This window comes from Mya arenaria, chromosome 10 (genome assembly GCF_026914265.1).
Source record: "Mya arenaria isolate MELC-2E11 chromosome 10, ASM2691426v1".
NCBI classification, from domain to species: Eukaryota; Metazoa; Mollusca; class Bivalvia; order Myida; family Myidae; genus Mya; species Mya arenaria.
The window spans coordinates 69,189,344-69,209,208 of record NC_069131.1 but is presented as its reverse complement, the minus strand read 5'-3'; the positions used below and the strand labels follow the sequence as shown (position 1 = coordinate 69,209,208).

General features: G+C 34.6%; 1 protein-coding gene and 1 long non-coding RNA gene across 2 annotated transcripts; one reads left to right on the top strand and one right to left on the bottom strand.

Annotated features, from left to right (window-relative positions):
• Nucleotides 1–4,192: 4,192 nt before the first annotated feature.
• LOC128206868 (uncharacterized) lies at nt 4,193–5,856 on the bottom strand. Its single transcript, XR_008256607.1, has 3 exons — nt 5,518–5,856; nt 4,769–5,175; nt 4,193–4,525 (listed from the first exon to the last, which is right to left on the bottom strand). It is a non-coding gene; the product is annotated as an uncharacterized LOC128206868 (long non-coding RNA).
• A 4,805-nt stretch (nt 5,857–10,661) lies between these two features.
• LOC128206947 (interferon alpha-inducible protein 27-like protein 2) lies at nt 10,662–12,221 on the top strand. The gene is made up of 2 exons (XM_052909692.1): nt 10,662–10,804; nt 11,420–12,221. The coding sequence occupies exons 1-2, from the start codon at nt 10,694–10,696 to the stop codon at nt 11,561–11,563; spliced, it is 255 nt and encodes an 84-aa protein (XP_052765652.1). The 5' UTR covers nt 10,662–10,693; the 3' UTR covers nt 11,564–12,221.
• Nucleotides 12,222–19,865: the final 7,644 nt, after the last annotated feature.

Below are 19,865 nucleotides of genomic sequence, written 5' to 3'. Positions count from 1 at the left end.
TTAAATATCGTTTCAAATTGGTAGTTTATTAAGCGTAGCTTTTAAACCTAGGTTATCAGGAAATCTACTTATAAAGCCAGAACGGTCTTGACACAATACGGCAATATAAATAACATATTCAACTGTACCATCAATATTAAACTTTAGTTGTAAAGTGTGTTAAACACACATCATTTTTTCATAGCCTTATAAGAATATTGGTCGATTCATTTTCAGAAAATAGCCTGGCGCAAATGTATTTACGTGTTTCTCATCCATCTTTGTTACACGCTCTCCGAAAATAGAGCGACGCAAAGGCATATTTATGTTTCGTTTACATGTATAAGTTTAACTTAACTCTGACTATTAAACACAGCTTTAACATAGCTGATAGATAAATAAAGTTGATAACATAAAGGTAGATATGCATTTGTTAAGATGTCGTTAGATGGCATGAAGAACAATCTTAATGATAAACAATAGGCGGGGTAGCGAACGAGCCCTTCTTAATCATTAAAATATTACTTGAGGTTATCTTACTGACCTAGCATACAACCTGATTGGCTGACTTTTCGACAACGCAAAATCTGACACAATGAGATGATTACGATAAGTTTCGTGTATCAATTTAATTTTGATGTTATACAATTGAAATTGTATCTGTGGATGATCTTAACCATGACTGTGACCGCATTTAAAGATCTTATTATACAGTGCAATACAATGAATATTTATCTTAATCGCAGCTGTAAACGATTAATGGGTATTCTGAATTATGCTTTAACAATTATTCAAATAAAACAGATTATACATATAGTAAAGTAAAAAAGTATTCAATTTAAATGAATACATGTAAATATGACAAGTATAAATTTATATGCTAAGCATACAGCATGAAATAAGTTTGTTTTTTTGTCAATGGCAGTGAATCAAATAATTTTTTTTCCGACTTACAGAAACCAAGATATATATTAGTTTTAAAGATCATTAACAGGCTTATGTCACTGAAATTAACGAATGTCACATATTCAATGTTTAGCAACCAATGTACATACCTACCGACATGGATATGAGTCTTTCATAGTTGATCAGTTCATAAGTTTTGCTTCGCGACAGTAACGAGTGCGAATTAAGGCGTTAGGTAGGACGAGCTTGCAACCAAACATTCGTTATGCTTTGTGATCTTCCATGCATGTACAATCTCCCCGCGTGTTAAAATTGCACATGATTGTGAATCCAATAAAGAGTGTTTGGTAACCTAAAAGTCTATGTGTATGGGGGTATGTTAGGTTTGTTTATTTGTTTTTTTAATAATATAAGATGTATGTATATTTGTTTATATCACATAATAAACGTGTGTTGAAATAAAGTTTACTGGTTATAGGTATGCATTATCAGACTGTGTAATAGGAAATAATAATTGGGTATCAAATGTTAGAAAGCTTTTGAGCGAGTTTGGCTTTGGATATGTATTTGATAATGCCAGTGTACCAAATGGAAAGTATTTTTTTGTGTGAGTTAAAAACTAGAATAATTGATTGTTTTAGGCAAGAGTGGTATCGCTCTCTTGATAGTCCAGTCTTGTTTTTGTATAAAGACTTTAAAACCACTTTTGGTTATGAACATTATTTAGACATTTTACCTAAAAGCTTACGCCTATTATTTTGTAGATTAAAACTTTCTGTTCACCCTTTAAGAATTAAAACGGGTAGAAATAACCGTAATCGAATTCAACGTGGTGAAAGATATTGTTTATGTTGTAATAGAAGATATATAGAAGACGAGTTCCATTTTATTTTTATTTGTCCATGTTTTAATCTTATTAGAAAGAAATACATCAAACGTAATATTATATACGTCCGTCTGTACTAACATTAATTGAACTGTTAAATTCAACAAATAGACAAGAACTTATAAAACTATCTTTATTTGTCAAAGAAGCGTTATGTATAAGACGAACAACTCTTAATATTGAATTATAACAATGATTCATTTTTTGTTATATTTTTGTTCATCCTCACCTAATTTGAATATGTCCATACATCTGTATTCTAATTTACTCATTATTGTATTACCTGTGTTCTCACCATGTGTTCAATTATTATATGTATATTGTTAAGGAGATGATGTACTTTGTACAAGTCTTAATAAATTATGTATTCTGTTCTGTTCTATAAATTTACAGGACTAATTACCATAATAGTACGATACTGAGAACTGTCATCAAGGAAATCATATAATAAGTGGGAAATCTGTTTGGTTTATTTGAAAAGTGTTAAAGGTTTTCTTGAGATTTCTTGAGATAGTATTGCAACACAGTTTCTAACCGCAAAGAAATGCTTTAACTTCTTCACATTGAAATTGCACTCTGATCAAAGATACAGATAGGCGAAGCCATTGAATGCCAATTAAGAATTTTGCAATTATTTGAAATTTAAAAAGCTCGCATCTCAGCCAGATTCAAATAATTGACTCAATTTTGGAAATCGCTGTCTTCCAAATGTAATTGACTATATATTTACGGAGAACGTTAAAGACAACCTTTTTTCATGTGTCTTATAACATTGTTTCAGCATTTACAAAAGACAATTTGTTGTACATCATCATTAATGCTGCGTTTTGTCATATAAGTGTATAGTTTTCTGCGTGGGTCCAGGTCAAATTATTAATATGCATATTTGCCTGTCTGAAAACCGAATTGGATTCGGGGTATATTGGCTCATTTATAAATACAAATAACTACCCAGACTCGGTTGCTAAACTAGCAACTGTTGTGTTTCCCGAAAAGTGTTAATTCTATCGGATTTGATATCATCTCCGAAAAAAACGTTTACTCCCATAATCATTCAATTAATTGAGCAAAGTCCGCATAACTGCGCGTTTTCATCAATAAATACAGGTAATATTCAAGGAAAGAAACCAGTTGAACGGAATAACTAATGATAAGACACATCTGAGGACGATCAAATGCACGACACATTCGGAAAAAAAAACGATTTCATTTTGTCCGGTTTTTTAGACGCTCTTCTGTGCCCATTGTTTTTCAATCTAAATATTGATATAATAGCTCAATTGACCTTACGACAGGATTTGATTGACAGGTCCTATCAGCCAATCAGAATGCAGGGCTGATAAGCCGTGTTGCTATCCGCCATTTTGTCCGTCAAACTGACCAGAGTCCGTCATATACATGCGCTGGCAATTCCTCGCCTTTTTAAGTATTATGGTAAAAAGGTGTCGTCATGGCACTTGTAATTCTGATACAAGGTAGCCAGGCCGACTAAAGATGGCTTCCAATTCGTTCCGTATTCGAAACCAGCGAGTTATTTAGAAAAATACAAGTGCTGTATCAGACTCTGTGGAAGACCTCATCAACAGCTGAACTTGGAAATTTTGAAAGATCGTTCAAAGGCGAAACATCTATACGTCTGTACAAAAGTGTTTTTTTGAACAAAACTACTTATTTCAATCCGCTCAAAATTTATTTAATACTGAAATTTTCCGTGCATGACCTAAATAAGTGTTACTATTTTTAAACTATAAACATCGTACATTTATGCTTTGGCTTGTGTTGTCAAATCGGCATTTATGGCCATTTAATATCAGGTTCAACATGGACACGATTGATTTCATTCAAGATAGAGGTATTTTTGTTGATACCGTTATGTAGTTTTTATAAACTGCTTTGCTTTCAAAGTAAATCAGGAAATATTGTACAACTAAATTTTTGTCCGAACCATCGCATGCTTCCGAATCTCATCTACTCGTATGGATCCTATGTAAACAATGGCTTTTGTAGCTGTCATTTCGACACATTTTTATAGATTTCTTATTTTCATATCAGCACTTTGTCGACGGGAAATCCAATCAAGAAAACCCTGACCCTCAAGCAGCTACTGTATTTGACCAGCTCACACCAGCTAGGCCTCCTCCAAAACTCAGATAAATATTTGAGCCACCAAAAAAAAAAAACGAGAACAGATCGGTCTGAGTCGTTAAGGTATTATTTTCTGTATAAAACAATTTATTTCACTGTACATTTAAATCAATTATTATGTTCATTAGAACTTGATTCTGCCAAACATGTGCTGTAAAGACTTAGACTTATTATAAATAAAGAACAAGTCAAACATGTACATATTTTCATTGTTATTCTTATATTTATGGCCATTTACGTAAATCTACAAAATCTATAATATTTAATGCAATCAAATCCTGTGTAAGTTGTCAAAGTGATCAATCTGTGAAAGTGCAGCTTTAACAGTGAAAAATAACTTCTGCTAATGCTATATATTTTAAAATATATTTGCCATTGCAATAAAGAGATATTCACCTACAATATCATACATAAACACCAAAGAAATATCAAAGTTTAAGTAATGTTTGCAAAACAACAATGTATTTAATAAATCTTATATTAAATATGCAACAACTGGTGTTATAATCCAGAACTGAAGCTAACATCATAGAGGTACATCCTTCCAAGAATCCATCAAAACAATATGCTGAACACCTTCAAGAACTCTCTTCAAAAGACCACACTTTCCTGAAATAAATAAAAGATGCCAATATTAAAATAAATCAGTTACATGTATTGTTAAATATTTTAACACTAGCTGTAAATGCTACTGCCTTTGATGTTTGCTTCCTACATGTATATCATAATGAAATATTGACAAGATAATAGCTAATGTTTTGTGGTTGTCATTTTTCTCTGGACAAATAGTCCATTACTTTTGTACAGCAAAGTAAAACTAAATGTTATAAAAAGCTTTAAAATAGGTCCTACCGATTATTTGTAAAACTTGTCATCACTGGTTTTCTCTTGCGGTTGACATTGCCTGGACTGGCAAATATCATGTGTGTGTGGGGGGGGGGGCGGTTTCCGGTCTTATGCTAGGTCCCCTGTTGTGGTAGGCTTGTTGAAGACAATAATAAGGGGACTTCCTTATCTCCATCAATCAGAATACTTTAATGGTGTCAACGGTAAATAGCAGGAGACCCTCCACCAGCCTTAACCGGTAAATGGGGGGAGGGTAGTGTGTGTGTGGGTTAGAACCAGCTGCCCGGTCAGCTTAGTTGGTTAGAGCGCCGGGCTAGTGTTCTGGTGGTTGTGAGTTCGAGCCCCACACCGGGGGCAATTTTCCTCCCAGGTCTACTTTTACAGCCAGAGTGTGTGAACATGTTCCACAATTTCTGTAAGAACAAAAATCAAAGCATGTGAATGTTTAAGCAATGCAAAAGTTACAGATTGGTATCACCCACGATTGTCACTTGTCAACTATTACATTATTATTCATAAGGGGGAGTGTTCAATCGCTTAGAACTGAAACTTTTTAAGCATAACTCCAATAAACCATTTCTGCTCATACTATAGAATACAAGGTTATACTGTATAGCTGGCATGTAACTGTTATTTAATGTCACTTCCGGGTTCCCCATTCGGGCTTTTTATGATTTACTCATATTGTGCGATGATTTAATCTTTAATTCAACAACACTGTAAGAAGGACCGGTGTTATTAAAAGTTAAACTTACCCTTGTTTGCATTTACAGTATGCGTCACACACACGCTTTTCCTTTGTATCGATGTCAATGTTGACAACATGGCGGCTATCCGATTTTCTCTGACTTGGATAGATTTCACCCCGTCAATGTTAGATATCGTCATTTTCTAAAGATATATCGAGCCTTCCGATGTAGCAACCAGTTACAAATTCCTTTGACTTCTATTTTTTTCGCATTGTAATGTCACATTTATGATAATTTGTCAGGAATATCGGAAAGCGAAACGACGCGAGACGCCATTACTTCCTCGTTTGTTTGACGGACATAGACAGAGTTCGCTCCCTTGATATCAGGGGGCGTGGCTTAGAAGCCGCTGTCGTAAGGTCAATTGATGGCCACATGTTTCCGTCGGGTCGATTTTACTGTGTGCTGATAGATTTCAAACTAACCCATTACATACTTTTATCCCTAAACGCTTTAGAACAGCAAAATTCTTTTTTCAGTACCATTTCTTCCGGAACCAAAACCAGTACGTCGATGTCCAACCAGGTGACCCGTACAAATTAGTGTTGTTTAATCTATTGCGATCCCCGCAAATACAATTTATTTTAACACGGGGTAAATGTCGTCTGCAGCATAAATGTTTCAAATTTAGACGAATTTTAATTATGAAGATATTATCCAGTAAGTACAGCTTTTCTTATATTGTTGCATGCATTTTGTTGTTGATGAAATGATTAACACGGGTTTAAAGTATTGTTTGGAAGATATCTTTTGACATTTGTTGGTGAATTTTGATAGCTGAATAAAGGCTACTAGAAACTTGATTAAAATTCGGTTATGGAGGAAAGTTAAGGAGGATAAAGATTATGTAACAGAGGAAACAAAAGGTCTTGGAACAGCCTGGCGTCAAATTTTGAGACCATGTTCTATTTGTATGCTCCTGCTTATGTACAACGGTGCAAGAAGTGTGGAGTACATTATTCAAAGAAATAAACCCTTTGGTATTAGTCAAAATAGATTGTATTTAGAGCAAATGAAATATTTTGTTTCAGGGATGTAAGCTTATATCATGATGGTATTGAACTAATTTTAGAAATAATATATTTATTTCGCTCTCGGTAACTACAACACTTATCATTAAGATATAATCAAAAACTGAAACACGATTTCTTATTTGTGTGTTTACATGTTATAAGAAGTATGGGAAAATGGTTATTATTTATTCACATTCATGTTCTATATTCAATAAGCAGAACTATTTAGCGAGAGATATGATAACTAGGTATGTGTTAAAAGTCAACTTTGAATCATGTTAAATATACTGATAAAGTGTTTTGATTGGTTAGTTATTATCACTGTCCAATCAAAACCCTTTGAAAGGTAATATACTTAAATTTAAGTTCAAACTTAGTTATGGAATTCGAATCGAGAACATTTAATCCGATACACCAATCAGCATCTCAAGTAATTTGTTCCGGATGGCACTAACAAATGATGAGAAGCATTAAAGATGGAGGGGAGACAAAAAGAAAGAAATCCAGAAGAATTCAAGCGGAAAGAAAGAGAGCGAAAACGTGAGAAATATACTCCAATAACCTAGTTGCCAGCTGACAAACCGTTTCAAGAACGTCAAAAAGGCAAAGAAAAGTACAAACGAAAATGTCAAAGAAGGGAAGAGCAGAAACGCCATTTGGAAGTGATCGATTGCCAACCATCTACTAGTGGAACAAGTTTAAGAAGAAGTGCTAATTGTGAGAAGCTGGTACTTAAATTTCCATACACAAATAAATTCAGTAAAAGGTGTCTAGCGCAAAGAAGAAGTTTGATTCAGCATTAAAACGAGCACAACGGGAAATTGAAAAGCTGAAAGAGGAGAATAAGAAACTACCCAAGCAGAAAAGAAGAATACAGAAACGGATCAAAAGAGAACAGAAAAAATGGAATTAGGAAACAGCTTAATATTGATAGAGACCCTTCAACACCAAGATCAAAAACAAGTTTCTTGTAAGAAAAACAGGTATAAGAGTTAGCAAGAAGAGCCAAGTGTAAAGGCAGCTTCTCCTTGGAGAAGCTCTCACTGATACAATGAAACAGAACATGGAAAAGAAGAAACGAAGTACATTAAACAGAAGAGTAGGATTAAGAATACTTAAAAAGTACCGCTGCTTAAGCTCTCTTAGCAAACAAATGGGTGTTTCTAGAAAAAGATTGGCTCAACTGCACGTTAAAAAATGTCTGCAGAACTTTTAGACAAAATTATGGCCAAACGGTTGTAGATTTCACAGAACGCGAAGACAACAGTACCACTCTTCCTAGAAAAAGGGACACAAAACGAACTGAAGATGGAACAAAGCAAAATAGAACCTTAAATAACTACCTTCATAATATGTATGACAAGTTTAGGATTGAAAACCCATCCATTGAAATATCCAAAACCTCATTTCTACGAATTCAGCCGAAACACATTTTGTACTCTTGTTTCTCGTCCCGAAAAACATGTTTGCGCATTAATAACCAAAAACTTTGCTTTTAGTTGCTAAGCCATAACAGCAGCCGAACTCCAAATTAGTGCCAATCCGGATGATTTCATAAAGTCATTTAACAAAAATGAGGTTGAGAAGAAGATGTTAAAGGAGCAGTTGGATCTACTCTTGCTGATGCAGTTTCCCATTTTTGCTAAAAGATCAATTAAAATTGAAAACAATCAATTGCGCAATGACTTGAAAATCAAGCAGATACTGGCCGGCCGACATCGTATCATACCTAGATTTTTAGTATATAATTATACATTGTTCTGGTTCAAAGCCAATCTGTCCAGGATCGCGAAAATGAGCGGAAGCTCCATGCTAAATTTTTTGGCCAAAACACATTTTTATGTTAATCTAAATTAATTAACAAGCGCCAGACTCATTTAGCATCAAGTAATCCGATAGAATGATTTCAACCAACAACGTTTACAACAGTTTATTTGACAACATTTAGCTTACATTGTTGGTCACTACGTACGCTGATCTTTTTGCAGCAGTCAATTGGGGCTATCGAAACGAGATTTAGAATAATTACGAAGTGCTTTGCCACCTAATAATCTGTGATTGATATGATTGTTTTCCTCTATCAGCATAAACCATTTTACGTTAAAAGCAATAAATAATTTAATGTTAGAAAGTGTTGTGAACCTGCTTTTATTATATACCCATCATAAATCCACAAGCAAGACATATCGCAAAATACGGTAGTCCGTATTCCACTCCAGTGTAATACGGCCGTATTCCACTCTTGTGACGTCACGTCATAACAAGTATCATTGCGCGATATTAAAATGACGTCAAGAAACAAAACAGCGCGTCGTTAAAATGACATTTATTATAAAAGCATGTGGCTTTTAAGTGATTTAAGCAGTAATGTATATAATAAAAGGGTTATTAGTACTGCGTTTCGATCCTCGTGAAATCCGAATCTGCTAAAATCCAATCGAGTCAAATACACCCCCCCGCAGTACTTATAACCCTATTATATTTAAAACGTTTCGCGTTAAGTTAAGCTGCACCGGTACTCAGATACATGCTACCAAGGTATTTAAAGGCATGACAGTGTTAATTATTTCCAGCGCTACTAATGAGCGCAGAATTCCGGGTGTTGCTTTGTGTTAGACCACTTGTCAAGGGAGATCCTGAGTAGCCAACCTCTATCTACATTGACATCAGGTAATAGCGGTCGAGACGCAAGCCGCCCCTGGGCGCTAACGAGCGCAATATCAACAGAAACAGCCGCTTCCGAGTCGATTAAAGAGAACACATATAACGTTACGTGATATAGTGGCCAAGTTCTTCACATACATCACACTAGATCGCCTGTATAAATGGCGGGGACTTGCAAAATACAAGGGCTTCAATTTTCGTAAACAAGATCTTAAAAGAGAGCGCTCGCGACATCTTTTCTTTGCAAGACATCAAATCAAGTCCTAACGACCACTCAGTATTTGTTGTTGATCAGTGTACCCTCAGTGAACGATCACTTACATCAATACTATATAATCCGTTTTTATTATGGCTTTTATCTGTCTGTATTTGATGTATGAAGTGTTCATATATAATTAACCTGTGCTTGATTTCATACCTGCCGCTTTATAATAGCATATTGTATCTGCCTTTGTCATCTTTAAAGTTGTGACAATGCTAACATTGGGTACTGGCAGACATTATAAACTTAAATATTGACTAAATGATCAAGGTTGTATAAAATACTGATAGACAGACTATTTGTGGGCCGGTTACTTTAAAAGGAATCATATTTCGTTAATAAACTTCAGGACATTAATGATACGCCACAGCAATCACTTGAAATTTAAACCTTTGGCAGCCAAGAGCTATGAACATTTTCGTGTGAACGTGTGCTTATATCATTTTCTGAAATCGGATTTGTGCATCGCACAATATTTTGAAGGAATAAAAGGAAATTGCAGTAAAAGTGACATAATATCAATCTTGTTAAGGTATATGTATGTGTTCACTTGTGGATAAACTATTTATTTATTTAACTTACATTATATAAAGCTTATGTATAGTGATTGTAACAAGCATATTTATTATTTATTGAAATATTTCGGCGTGTTAATTCATTGATTTAGAAACATCGTCACAGAGAGCGCGATTCTTACATGTGCAGACTTGATTTCTAATAAGTTTCAACTTGTTCTTACAATGTTTTTCTTTCAGATTAAAAGTTGTGTCGTGCCATCATGGATCCGAGGGTTTTATTCTTTGCTGGACTTTTATTAACAGGGAGTGTGCCTTCCTGTAATGCTCGACGCTCGACGGTATGTATTTCTCGTTTAGAATTTTGAAACTCAGTTCTAATGCTGATGGTGAGTTCTACACTTTAAGTACCGATCGATGCACCGTCTTTTATCTATATACACACTCTGATCTAAATGAATATGGCAATTGTTCGAATTCCTTTGAAGCCTAATTTACTATATTCACTTGAAAATTGAAATAATTAATACGGAATTTAATCAAGGCCTAGACGAAATTCATGTTCAATAAAACAGACATAAGGTTCAAATATGTGTGCATGTAACTGCATTTCTGATGTATTTCTTGACGCAATGAACACATTATTTCACATAATTTAGAATCTAGCTCAGGTTAATACAACCTAAATCTTTGTAGATGACTCTTGGTTCAGCCTGACGAATCTTGTCATGGGCGGCGTTGCTGGGATAGGTGCCGTTGTTGCGGCACCCGTTGTGCTAGGGGCAGCTGGGTTTGGAGCCGCTGGTGTTGCGGCCGGATCGTTGGCGGCTGCCGTTCAGGTAAATGCGTAAACGATGTGTTTTATAATCATTAATATAAGATCTATAAATACAGTCACCATACTATTTTATGTCATTCATCAAATAACATACCAATTTCATCTCAAATAATAAAACAAGGAGCTTATAATCGGAGCCCGCAGCACGCAATCCGCTATACAGTCTATAAACCAAAGGGAACTAACTGGTCCGCATCAAGGATCTGCCTACTATTTACACTACGCTCGTAATGTAGAAGTATAATTGGGTATCATGGGTATGAGACGATGCAAGGAACTGTGGTCTACACGTTATATCAAATATCTAAATCTTAAAGCATTAACTCGATGAGTGTCCGATTAGCGAAGTGATTCGCGCACTGGTTTCTCACTTAGGCGACCCTAGCTTGGGCGCATGTGAGTTTGGTTAGTGGTCACCAAGCTGTACAAGTTGAGTTTCTCCCCGGTACTCATGTTCCCCCGTAACATAAGACCACACTCTCGGGCAACATCGTGCCAACGAGAATGACTTAGTATAAGTTATCATAACTCTCTTCACAATCGTTGTAAAATATATGATGTTCAAACTTGGTCAGTGTTACATACTATTTAATTACAACATTTTTTTCTTTAATAGGGACCAGCAGTTGTTTCCGGGAGTGCATTTGCGCTTGCGCAGAGTGCAGGTGCGGCTGGTCTTGGAGTCGGGGCTAAGGCCGCATTGTTTATGGGAGGGGCGGCTGCTGGGTCTGCAGCCAGCAAGAAGAACGATGATGAATAAACACATTTGTCAACTGTTATATTTTGTTTCCATTAAATACACTGTGCTTATAGTTATATTTCAATTGTTTAGACCACCTTGAATATATAATTAAAAATATGTAAAGGTTTAAACACTTTAAATTGAAAAAAAGTTCTACTTATTGAATTAAATGGTGTATTCATTGCTAAGGCAACCGTAAAGAGAATTATTATTATTTAATCCTATTAACTTGATTATATTAAGACAATGCAAATAAGTATCAACTTTTGTTACAATCCAGTTATGTTTATTCATTAGCTTTCAAACTATTAGTTGTTGTATATCGTTGCATCTCTTTTTTATTATACGTTTGAACTTCAATATAACCAACATTTATTCAACACTCAACTGTAATAAAGCTTCTTTGAAATGAAATAAGTTTATTTTCATTCATACATAGATTCGGGTCCGTGTATAAACCGTCTTTTCGTTTTTCGTTTTTACAATTGAAAGTATAACACGAAAAAGGAACATAAATATCATTTTTGGTTTTTCTAATGATTGAATAGAAAACTAAAATTTATAGACTTGAAAGAGCGATGTTGACTGGGATCAAAATATATACAACCGTTGCCTGAACACGGGTTTCAAAACTCTAATCCCCATTGCCACATCTTGAAAATTATTCTACTTAAACAACAAAAAAGGCTCAAGATACACGACAAATTAGTTCACGTGTGATACGTTTGATATACATAAACTACAACAGTCGCTCGCAGAGCTATTTCCGAGAAAATGCAAATAAAAAATATACCATTAATTCAACACAGAACCTGGAATATAATAAATGCGTTCACAACAGATTAGAAGTTATAATGTAATTACAAAATTATAGTTGAGATATAAAAATATCATATCAAATTATTATAAATACATCAATTTCAAATAAATGATTACACGATTGTTCAGACGATATGTTTTTGTCGTTTTGTTGGAAAAAAAAGTTTGACTAAAATCCAAAAATTAATCCAAATAATATTGATAAAAAAACAGATTGCCAAACAAAACAAAAAAGCCGCGCAAAGCACAACTGCAGATGTGTAGTCAGCCCCCGTTCTGTCAACAATAAGCGGCATTGAAATATGTTTGCCACCAATATATACTATCAATACTGGTTGAGTTTGTAAATCCGAACAGTTTATAAATACCGAACACCTGTTAAATCACGTGTTTGTTTACCTTGATCGATAATTCGATGATCTAAATCGATACAGACGCTTGCCTTAGCAAAGAATGCGAATTTTCGTCATGTTTAATTGAGTATTTTTCTTATAAACCTCTGTAAAACTCCTAAGCAGGTGAAAAGTAAATATGCAGCACGCGGGAGAATGACGTCACAGACTTAAGTCGCACTGTAATCAATATCATGGATAAGGAATGTTCTTAGATTTTCGAAACAAGGGACACAACTCAAATTTTCTAAGATTAGATTCTGTTCGAGTTGATTCCCATTCCCATTGTGTGTTTGATTAAAAATGAAAACAAAATATGACGGAATAGCAATCTATTTTTAGATAAAATATTATTTTAAAAGCGATCGGGATTTACATTCTCTATTTCACCGTGTGAATGATGATCTACTGTGCTTGAAATGAACGTTTAGCGTTTATGAATCAAAATATTTTGTGAATGTGTACTTCATCAGAGGCTGAAGTTTGAACCAAACATTATTAATGCCAAGTTTGAATCTACTAGAACCAAAACTCGCAAAGATATTGTTAAAAATCTGTCAAAACTGTTCGGATTTACAAACTCAACCAGTATACGTCTTCCGATCAAACAAAATATTCGATTAAAAACATTCCATTAATTTTTGTTCAATTTACCTGCTACAAATTATCCTGCCAAACGTAAAAAAAGAATCAACCTTTTCATACGGGAGATTCTGATATGGTGTCTTAAAGTCAAATGTATATATACAATGAAAAGACGAAAGATATTTTAAATAAAAATATATATGTGAACAGTTTTAAAGCTCAAGTATATAGAAAGTCATAATCGTAGGAGAGGGACGTACTTGATGTTGGCATAACTTGTGGCCCAATCGTTTTGCATGTTTGATAAAATAGTATTTGTTTACAATCATATAGACCTGTTTATGTTGTATTGATTAGTTCATTGTTATACTATATTACAATGTAATACTTACTGAATCAAATAGTTATCTATCCATTTCAATAACTGATTTTAAAGTAATAGTGTAATAAATCTTTGTCCTAATTAATATATGTATTGTATGGCTATTTTTAATTAACATTCCATTATATCCTTATAAATGCATACCATTAAATTGTTAAAAGTATAAGTATATGCAAGTTATCACTGTTTAATAATGTTCATACTGAACATGTATTTTGTATAAACACGTCATGAAAAACAATTGCCTACTTACTGACTTACTTTCCTACATGAAGAATTACATGTAGGACTCAGTTTAAAAATAATCATTAATAACTAGCGATTCTTCTAGTAAGTAAACTCATCTGTTATAACACATTTATTGTATAAATTGAAGCGTTGATATTTTATGACATGTATCAAATTACTTCAGCCTGTCAAAAACAGGAAGAAATAGGTATGAGTTTAAACTCGTTGACAAAGGTTGTGCTGAAGTGTTTACATTACATTCTACACAACTTACTTGAAAAGTATTTAGTTGAGTATCATCAGTGCCACATCTGTTCCAATATATGATCTTAACATTTAAGAATTTTATAAACTGGATGATGTTCTGAAATAACTTTTAGATATTGTAAACTAGTCATTAAAAGTCATTCCGCATTTTTCATACGTCAAATTAAATTTTGTGTTTAGCACCTGACGGATAACGTGCTACAATGTGCCTTAACATAGTGTTTCTTAACTATTTCTGTTAATGATTTGCTTATCACCTCATTTACAAGATATTTGGTTCGTATGTCTTGTCAGAAAAGAAATATTTACACATGTTCATGGTGTGCTTGACATTCTTTTTCGATCAGTTTTACAAACAGGATCAGCCGTTAAGATTTGCCCGCACCATTGTATTAAATGAACTAGCAATTAGCATAAGACTTACCCAGATCCATTTTGAAGGCACAAGGACCAATGCCAAATCAATTCGAAACAAGGTAAAAACGACTTCAAGACACAACATATTATCAAGATACAAAAATAATTATCTTGATACGATATATTTAAAAAATAAGACATGAAATGATAATTTATGTACGTTAGTAAAAGATGTTAAAATGAAGCAAACAATGTCCTAGTTTTAGTTTTCTCAGTTTTCGAACTATTGCATTAAAAGCACAGTATAATTGTCATCAAAATTGTTGTATGTTGGTTCGTTGGCCTGACTCTATAGCTGATCATAGGTCATTTCTGTTTCCCTCTGTCCTAATCGTATTTCCGAGTTTTGTTCTGCAATTATAATATATCGCATCAAACATATATAAGTGCTAAGTTTTGATGCAGGAGCTTAAGTATGCTTTGTTAAATGGAAACCTGCGGAAGAGTCCCGACATATTATCTGTATATAAAAATAAATTGATATAAAATGAGAATTTACTCTAGGCATTAACATTTAATGTTTTATTACAAATGTGACAGGAAGCAAAGATAATCAAAGAAACCAGCAGCTGTTCAAATAAACAAAGTACCTAAAAATCCCGATAAAGCTGCGAGAGCACTTATTGTGGAAGAACCGATGTAAACTGGTCTTTCTGAAAATTAAAGTTTGGCAACAACATGTAGCAAACTACAATTAAAAATAGTGTTGGTCTGTTCAAATATATAATTTATTTGTATAAATACATTATCTCAAACTTTATACAAAATATTGCTGACATTATGATAAAATATTCTTATCCCACTTGAAAGGGTATCATAGTGCGGCCCTTTGATTGTGGGATAAATAGCGTTGTTTGCAAAAGGGAGAAATACTTACATGCTTCGTTAAGTGTGCAACTTATCTTCATACCTTTTATTTAAAAGAACCTATCAACATATTCATGAATTGCACTATATTTCTGAATTTTCTAAATGTTGTGGGGTCAGTGCTCAGGACTCCGAAAAACGATTAAAATTGAAAGGGATAATTTTTACCTGGGTATGGATAAAATATATACTTTAAAGGCGACTGGGAACAAACTTCGGCTTTAAAAAGGGCTTGATAAACAGAAGCTTTTATTATCAAAACAAGGTGAAACACAGAAAGTTTTCGAGCACCCTTTTCAATTGAATCTAAATTCAATACTGTGTTCTTGAATATGTCGAAGCTTAAACATCTCTTTCTACCAAATCTGAATGCGCAATTATCTTATTTTTTACAAATTAAATGAAACTGTCGCATAAAACGTGTAAACGCAAATATGCTTATAACATTGACACGTAACCGTACAATCCATGCCTTCAAGACCATTGATGCAGCCATATAAACATTCGCCATCGATGTTACAGCTCATCTCGGTATTCCCTTGCTGACAATTGTTAGGAAATTTGATATCACACATACTTCCAAAGAAATCTCCCGAGCAACCTTTGGAACAGTATCCATTATTTTGTTCGCATTTTCTTTCCCAACACGTGGTGCTACATAATTCATTGCAAAGTAACCCATGGTAAGTTGTGTCTGTACACGATAGACAGATTCCCGAATCTTGCTGACATGTTTTACAGTTTGAGCCGCAAGGAATGTCACACTTGTCTCTCCAAAAGGGTCCTGCACAACCATTGATACAAGCGCCAGTCTCAGAATTGCACTGCCCATTCTGACAGTTAAAACTGCAACTTATACAACTTCCACTGCCGTGGGGATAAGCACCGTCGTTACATATCAACCACTTTCCATCAGTTTTATTACATGGTATACAATATGCATTAAGGGAAACACAACTTTGAGAACAACCAATACCATAAAAACCATCAATGCAACCGGATATACACACTGGCCCACTGTTGCAAACATTATCTTTGCAATTATCTGAACAATTACAGCACGCATTGTTATCAATATACAACGTTTGGTTAATACATTTATCACACGCGGTTCCGATGCAATATTGAAACTGACACTCACATTCCTTTTCATGATTAGCATACCCAAGTAAACACGATTTGCGAATTGCAATTAGGCGAACATTGACAGGTTGGTCCACTATAGCCATTGTAGCATGACTCGCATTGAGCGTTATCATATTGTCGGCATGATGCGCATGTAAATTCACAAGGTGTTGAACAATTGTCACCTGAATATCCACCAACACAACCATTTGTGCATTTCCCCTGATATCCTGAACATGTTTCTCCTTTGCAATAATCCGAGCATTGTACGTCACATGTTTGTTCGTAAAAGCCTGATTTACATTGGTCGCATTTATTGCCCGAAAAGTTCACATGACATTCACAAAAGCCATTGCTTCTGTTACAGGACGATGTAGTACATCCTACGCTGCAAACATGGTCACAGTTCTAACAGTACCTTCCATCGACACAAGAATCACATTTTGCTGCTACGAAGTTTTGGCGACATGAGCAAGTGCCATCTTTTAAGCACAGTCCATTAACACATCCTACGGAACAGGATACATTGCAGTATGTCCCATAGTATCCTGACTGACATTCATTGCAAGTATACCACTTGAATCTATCCCGACAATTGCAACTACCGTCCTCATTGCATACGTCATCCTGACATCCCGATGAACAGGGTATTTGACAGAATGTACTCGTTCCATAGAACCCCGTTTTACAAGACTTACAATCAGTTCCATTCGAACATCGGCAGTTCTGATTAGTGCAAAATAGTGTACAATTTGAACCATATTGTCCTTGTGCACATGTACTGCATGTTGCTCCTTCCCAATTTGCTTTACACGAAATACATGTGCCATCATTATAACAGACACCCCCTTCACACCCGACGGAACACCTCTTGTTACATAAATTTACCCGGTCGTAAAATGTTTCCTTGCAAGCGGAATATGGTTTACCAGCTGCCTGAGGGCAATTAGTACAGTTTCCGTAACATAGACTTTTGCATCTATAGCCCTATATACCATCAACGCAGCCATCAAAACATGTATTTTCTCATCTTACAGGTACATATCCACATCTAGACTTTCCTCCCTTGCTGCATCCACAGGTCAGAGTGCAGTCCAACCCGTCAATGAAGACTAGCACGACACAAAATGTGTTTAAAATATATATTTCTTTGTATTTACTCCTTGTCATGTTTATCTTAATTTCGTTACAAAGTAAAAGATATGATACACTTTACCGGATAGCACATACCTGCTATACATGAACGTGCCAAGAAGAGTAGACCAAATACCAAAAAATACATCACGTATAAGTTGTGTCTGCAACAGAAAGAATCCGTTGTTTTAATTTACAGAACAAGTTTTTAGTAAATGGTCGAATATATATACTATTTATATTACAAATGTAAAAAATTAGCGGTTTATGCTTATATGTATTTACAATAATTTATCTTGTTTAAACCTGTTTGCTTTATTGTTCTACCAAACCTTTTACAGTACGTGCAATACAGCATCCTGTTAACACTCTCTATGCTTGCTCCTTATATGGCTAAATCTCTCTGCAACCAGGCTTTTGTGTGGGAATATAACTGGTGGCTGCTTTAAACAAAAGGTTTCGATATTGTCAAAAAACAGGATCACTCAAGAAAGAAAATGTTCCCCTTTGCCAAAATGTTTTAAAGGCATTACAGTTGACACTCGTTACTGATCACCACGGCGTATATCTGTTGTTCTATTAAATCAACAGAATCAAACTTAATTTACAAAAATAAGAAAATCAGGTTTTTAACTCTTTTCAATAAGAAGTATTGATAAGAATAACGAAGCTTCTAAACACTGCCATCCTGTAGTTCGTTAATATTATCCTTTTTACAAATTATTGCCCCCCAATTGACTATGGAACTTAGGTTTAAGTTTTAGAGCAGGTTGGGATATATAATGATAACTTATATACCCTTCATTCAATTGACTTAATACTTCACACAATTATTCAGGACCATCACACAATGAGGTTAAATAACTGGATATTATCCTTAATACAAGTTATTGCCCCTGATTGACTTAACGTTTTAGGTCAGGTTAAAGTTTTAGGGCATGTTGGGATTTTAATAAAAAAACTCATGTATGTATAATACCCTTCATTCAAATCACTTAATATTTCGCACAATTACTGACGACCATCTCACAATAAGTTCCATTTTAACCCTTAATACAAATAATGGCACTTGATTTTTTTATTTCTCTTTTAATTTATTTTGACAGGCACATTTTTATATTCTTAACCACATTTTCATAGAGGAAAAACACGTTGTTTGAATGACTTGCGTCATTGTTTGGGCGGGCTGGTGGGAGAGCAGTGTCAAAGTCACCTTATGTATCAAATAATTTAGCTAGGTGTGACATAAAGAGATCCATTTCCCTTCAAACAAACCTAATATCGTTCATTGTTCATTTTCTATGAACATTAATTTAACTGCAATATATGTTCTCGTGTAAGTGTATTAATTGGTATTAAATTATTAAGATGAAGATGATATTCAAGCGTAAATGTATATCGGGTAACTATGTTCTGATGACAATGATGATTGGATTGTGCATCATCGGAACAGTCTACATCGTCTTTTTGTGCATTATTGAGTACAACAGAAACACAAGCAATATAGTTTCAATGTTAAAAATAATGATAAAAACACAGTCAGCCTACTCCAGACATACACCTATAACCGATGTTTTAGGCGCAAACGGCCTACACCACAAATTCCATTATGACCGACACTTGAAGCGCCGACAGCTTGCTGTTACATATTTCAATGGACGGTTCGTATCCTTAAAATAAAAATGATTTTCTAACAGATGAACATACTCGATCGTGCCTTTACAGGGACTTGGTGTACTCCAACATAAGTTAAATTGGACTCTCTCACAAATAAGGATGAGAAAATGTTTATCGCATATTGTCATGTGTTCGTGCTGTATGAAATAATGAGGCACGCGGGTTAATTTTATGAATCGGGCTACAAATGACATTAATCTAAAACCCATATCCTTTGAGCCAACAGTAGTTTAGCATGTACATAAAGTGACCTGTTGATGTTTTAAGCCAATTTGCATTGAAGGTAACGCGATAACAATACCGCCGTCATCTGATAGACTCATCGGAAAAAAACGTATTCCGATGTAGAAGTGAAATAAATAGCACCATGACCTCGTAACAACCTCATAAAATGTGTCCTTGCAGCTGTAGCATGGTCTGCCATCTT

Bases quoted from the DNA above. Each gene is read 5' to 3' on its own strand.
- LOC128206947 (XM_052909692.1), top strand. From the start codon at position 10,694: ATGGGCGGCGTTGCTGGGATAGGTGCCGTTGTTGCGGCACCCGTTGTG. The intron at 10,805-11,419 runs GTAAATGCGTAA...TTTCTTTAATAG, and splicing joins CGTTGGCGGCTGCCGTTCAG to GGACCAGCAGTTGTTTCCGG.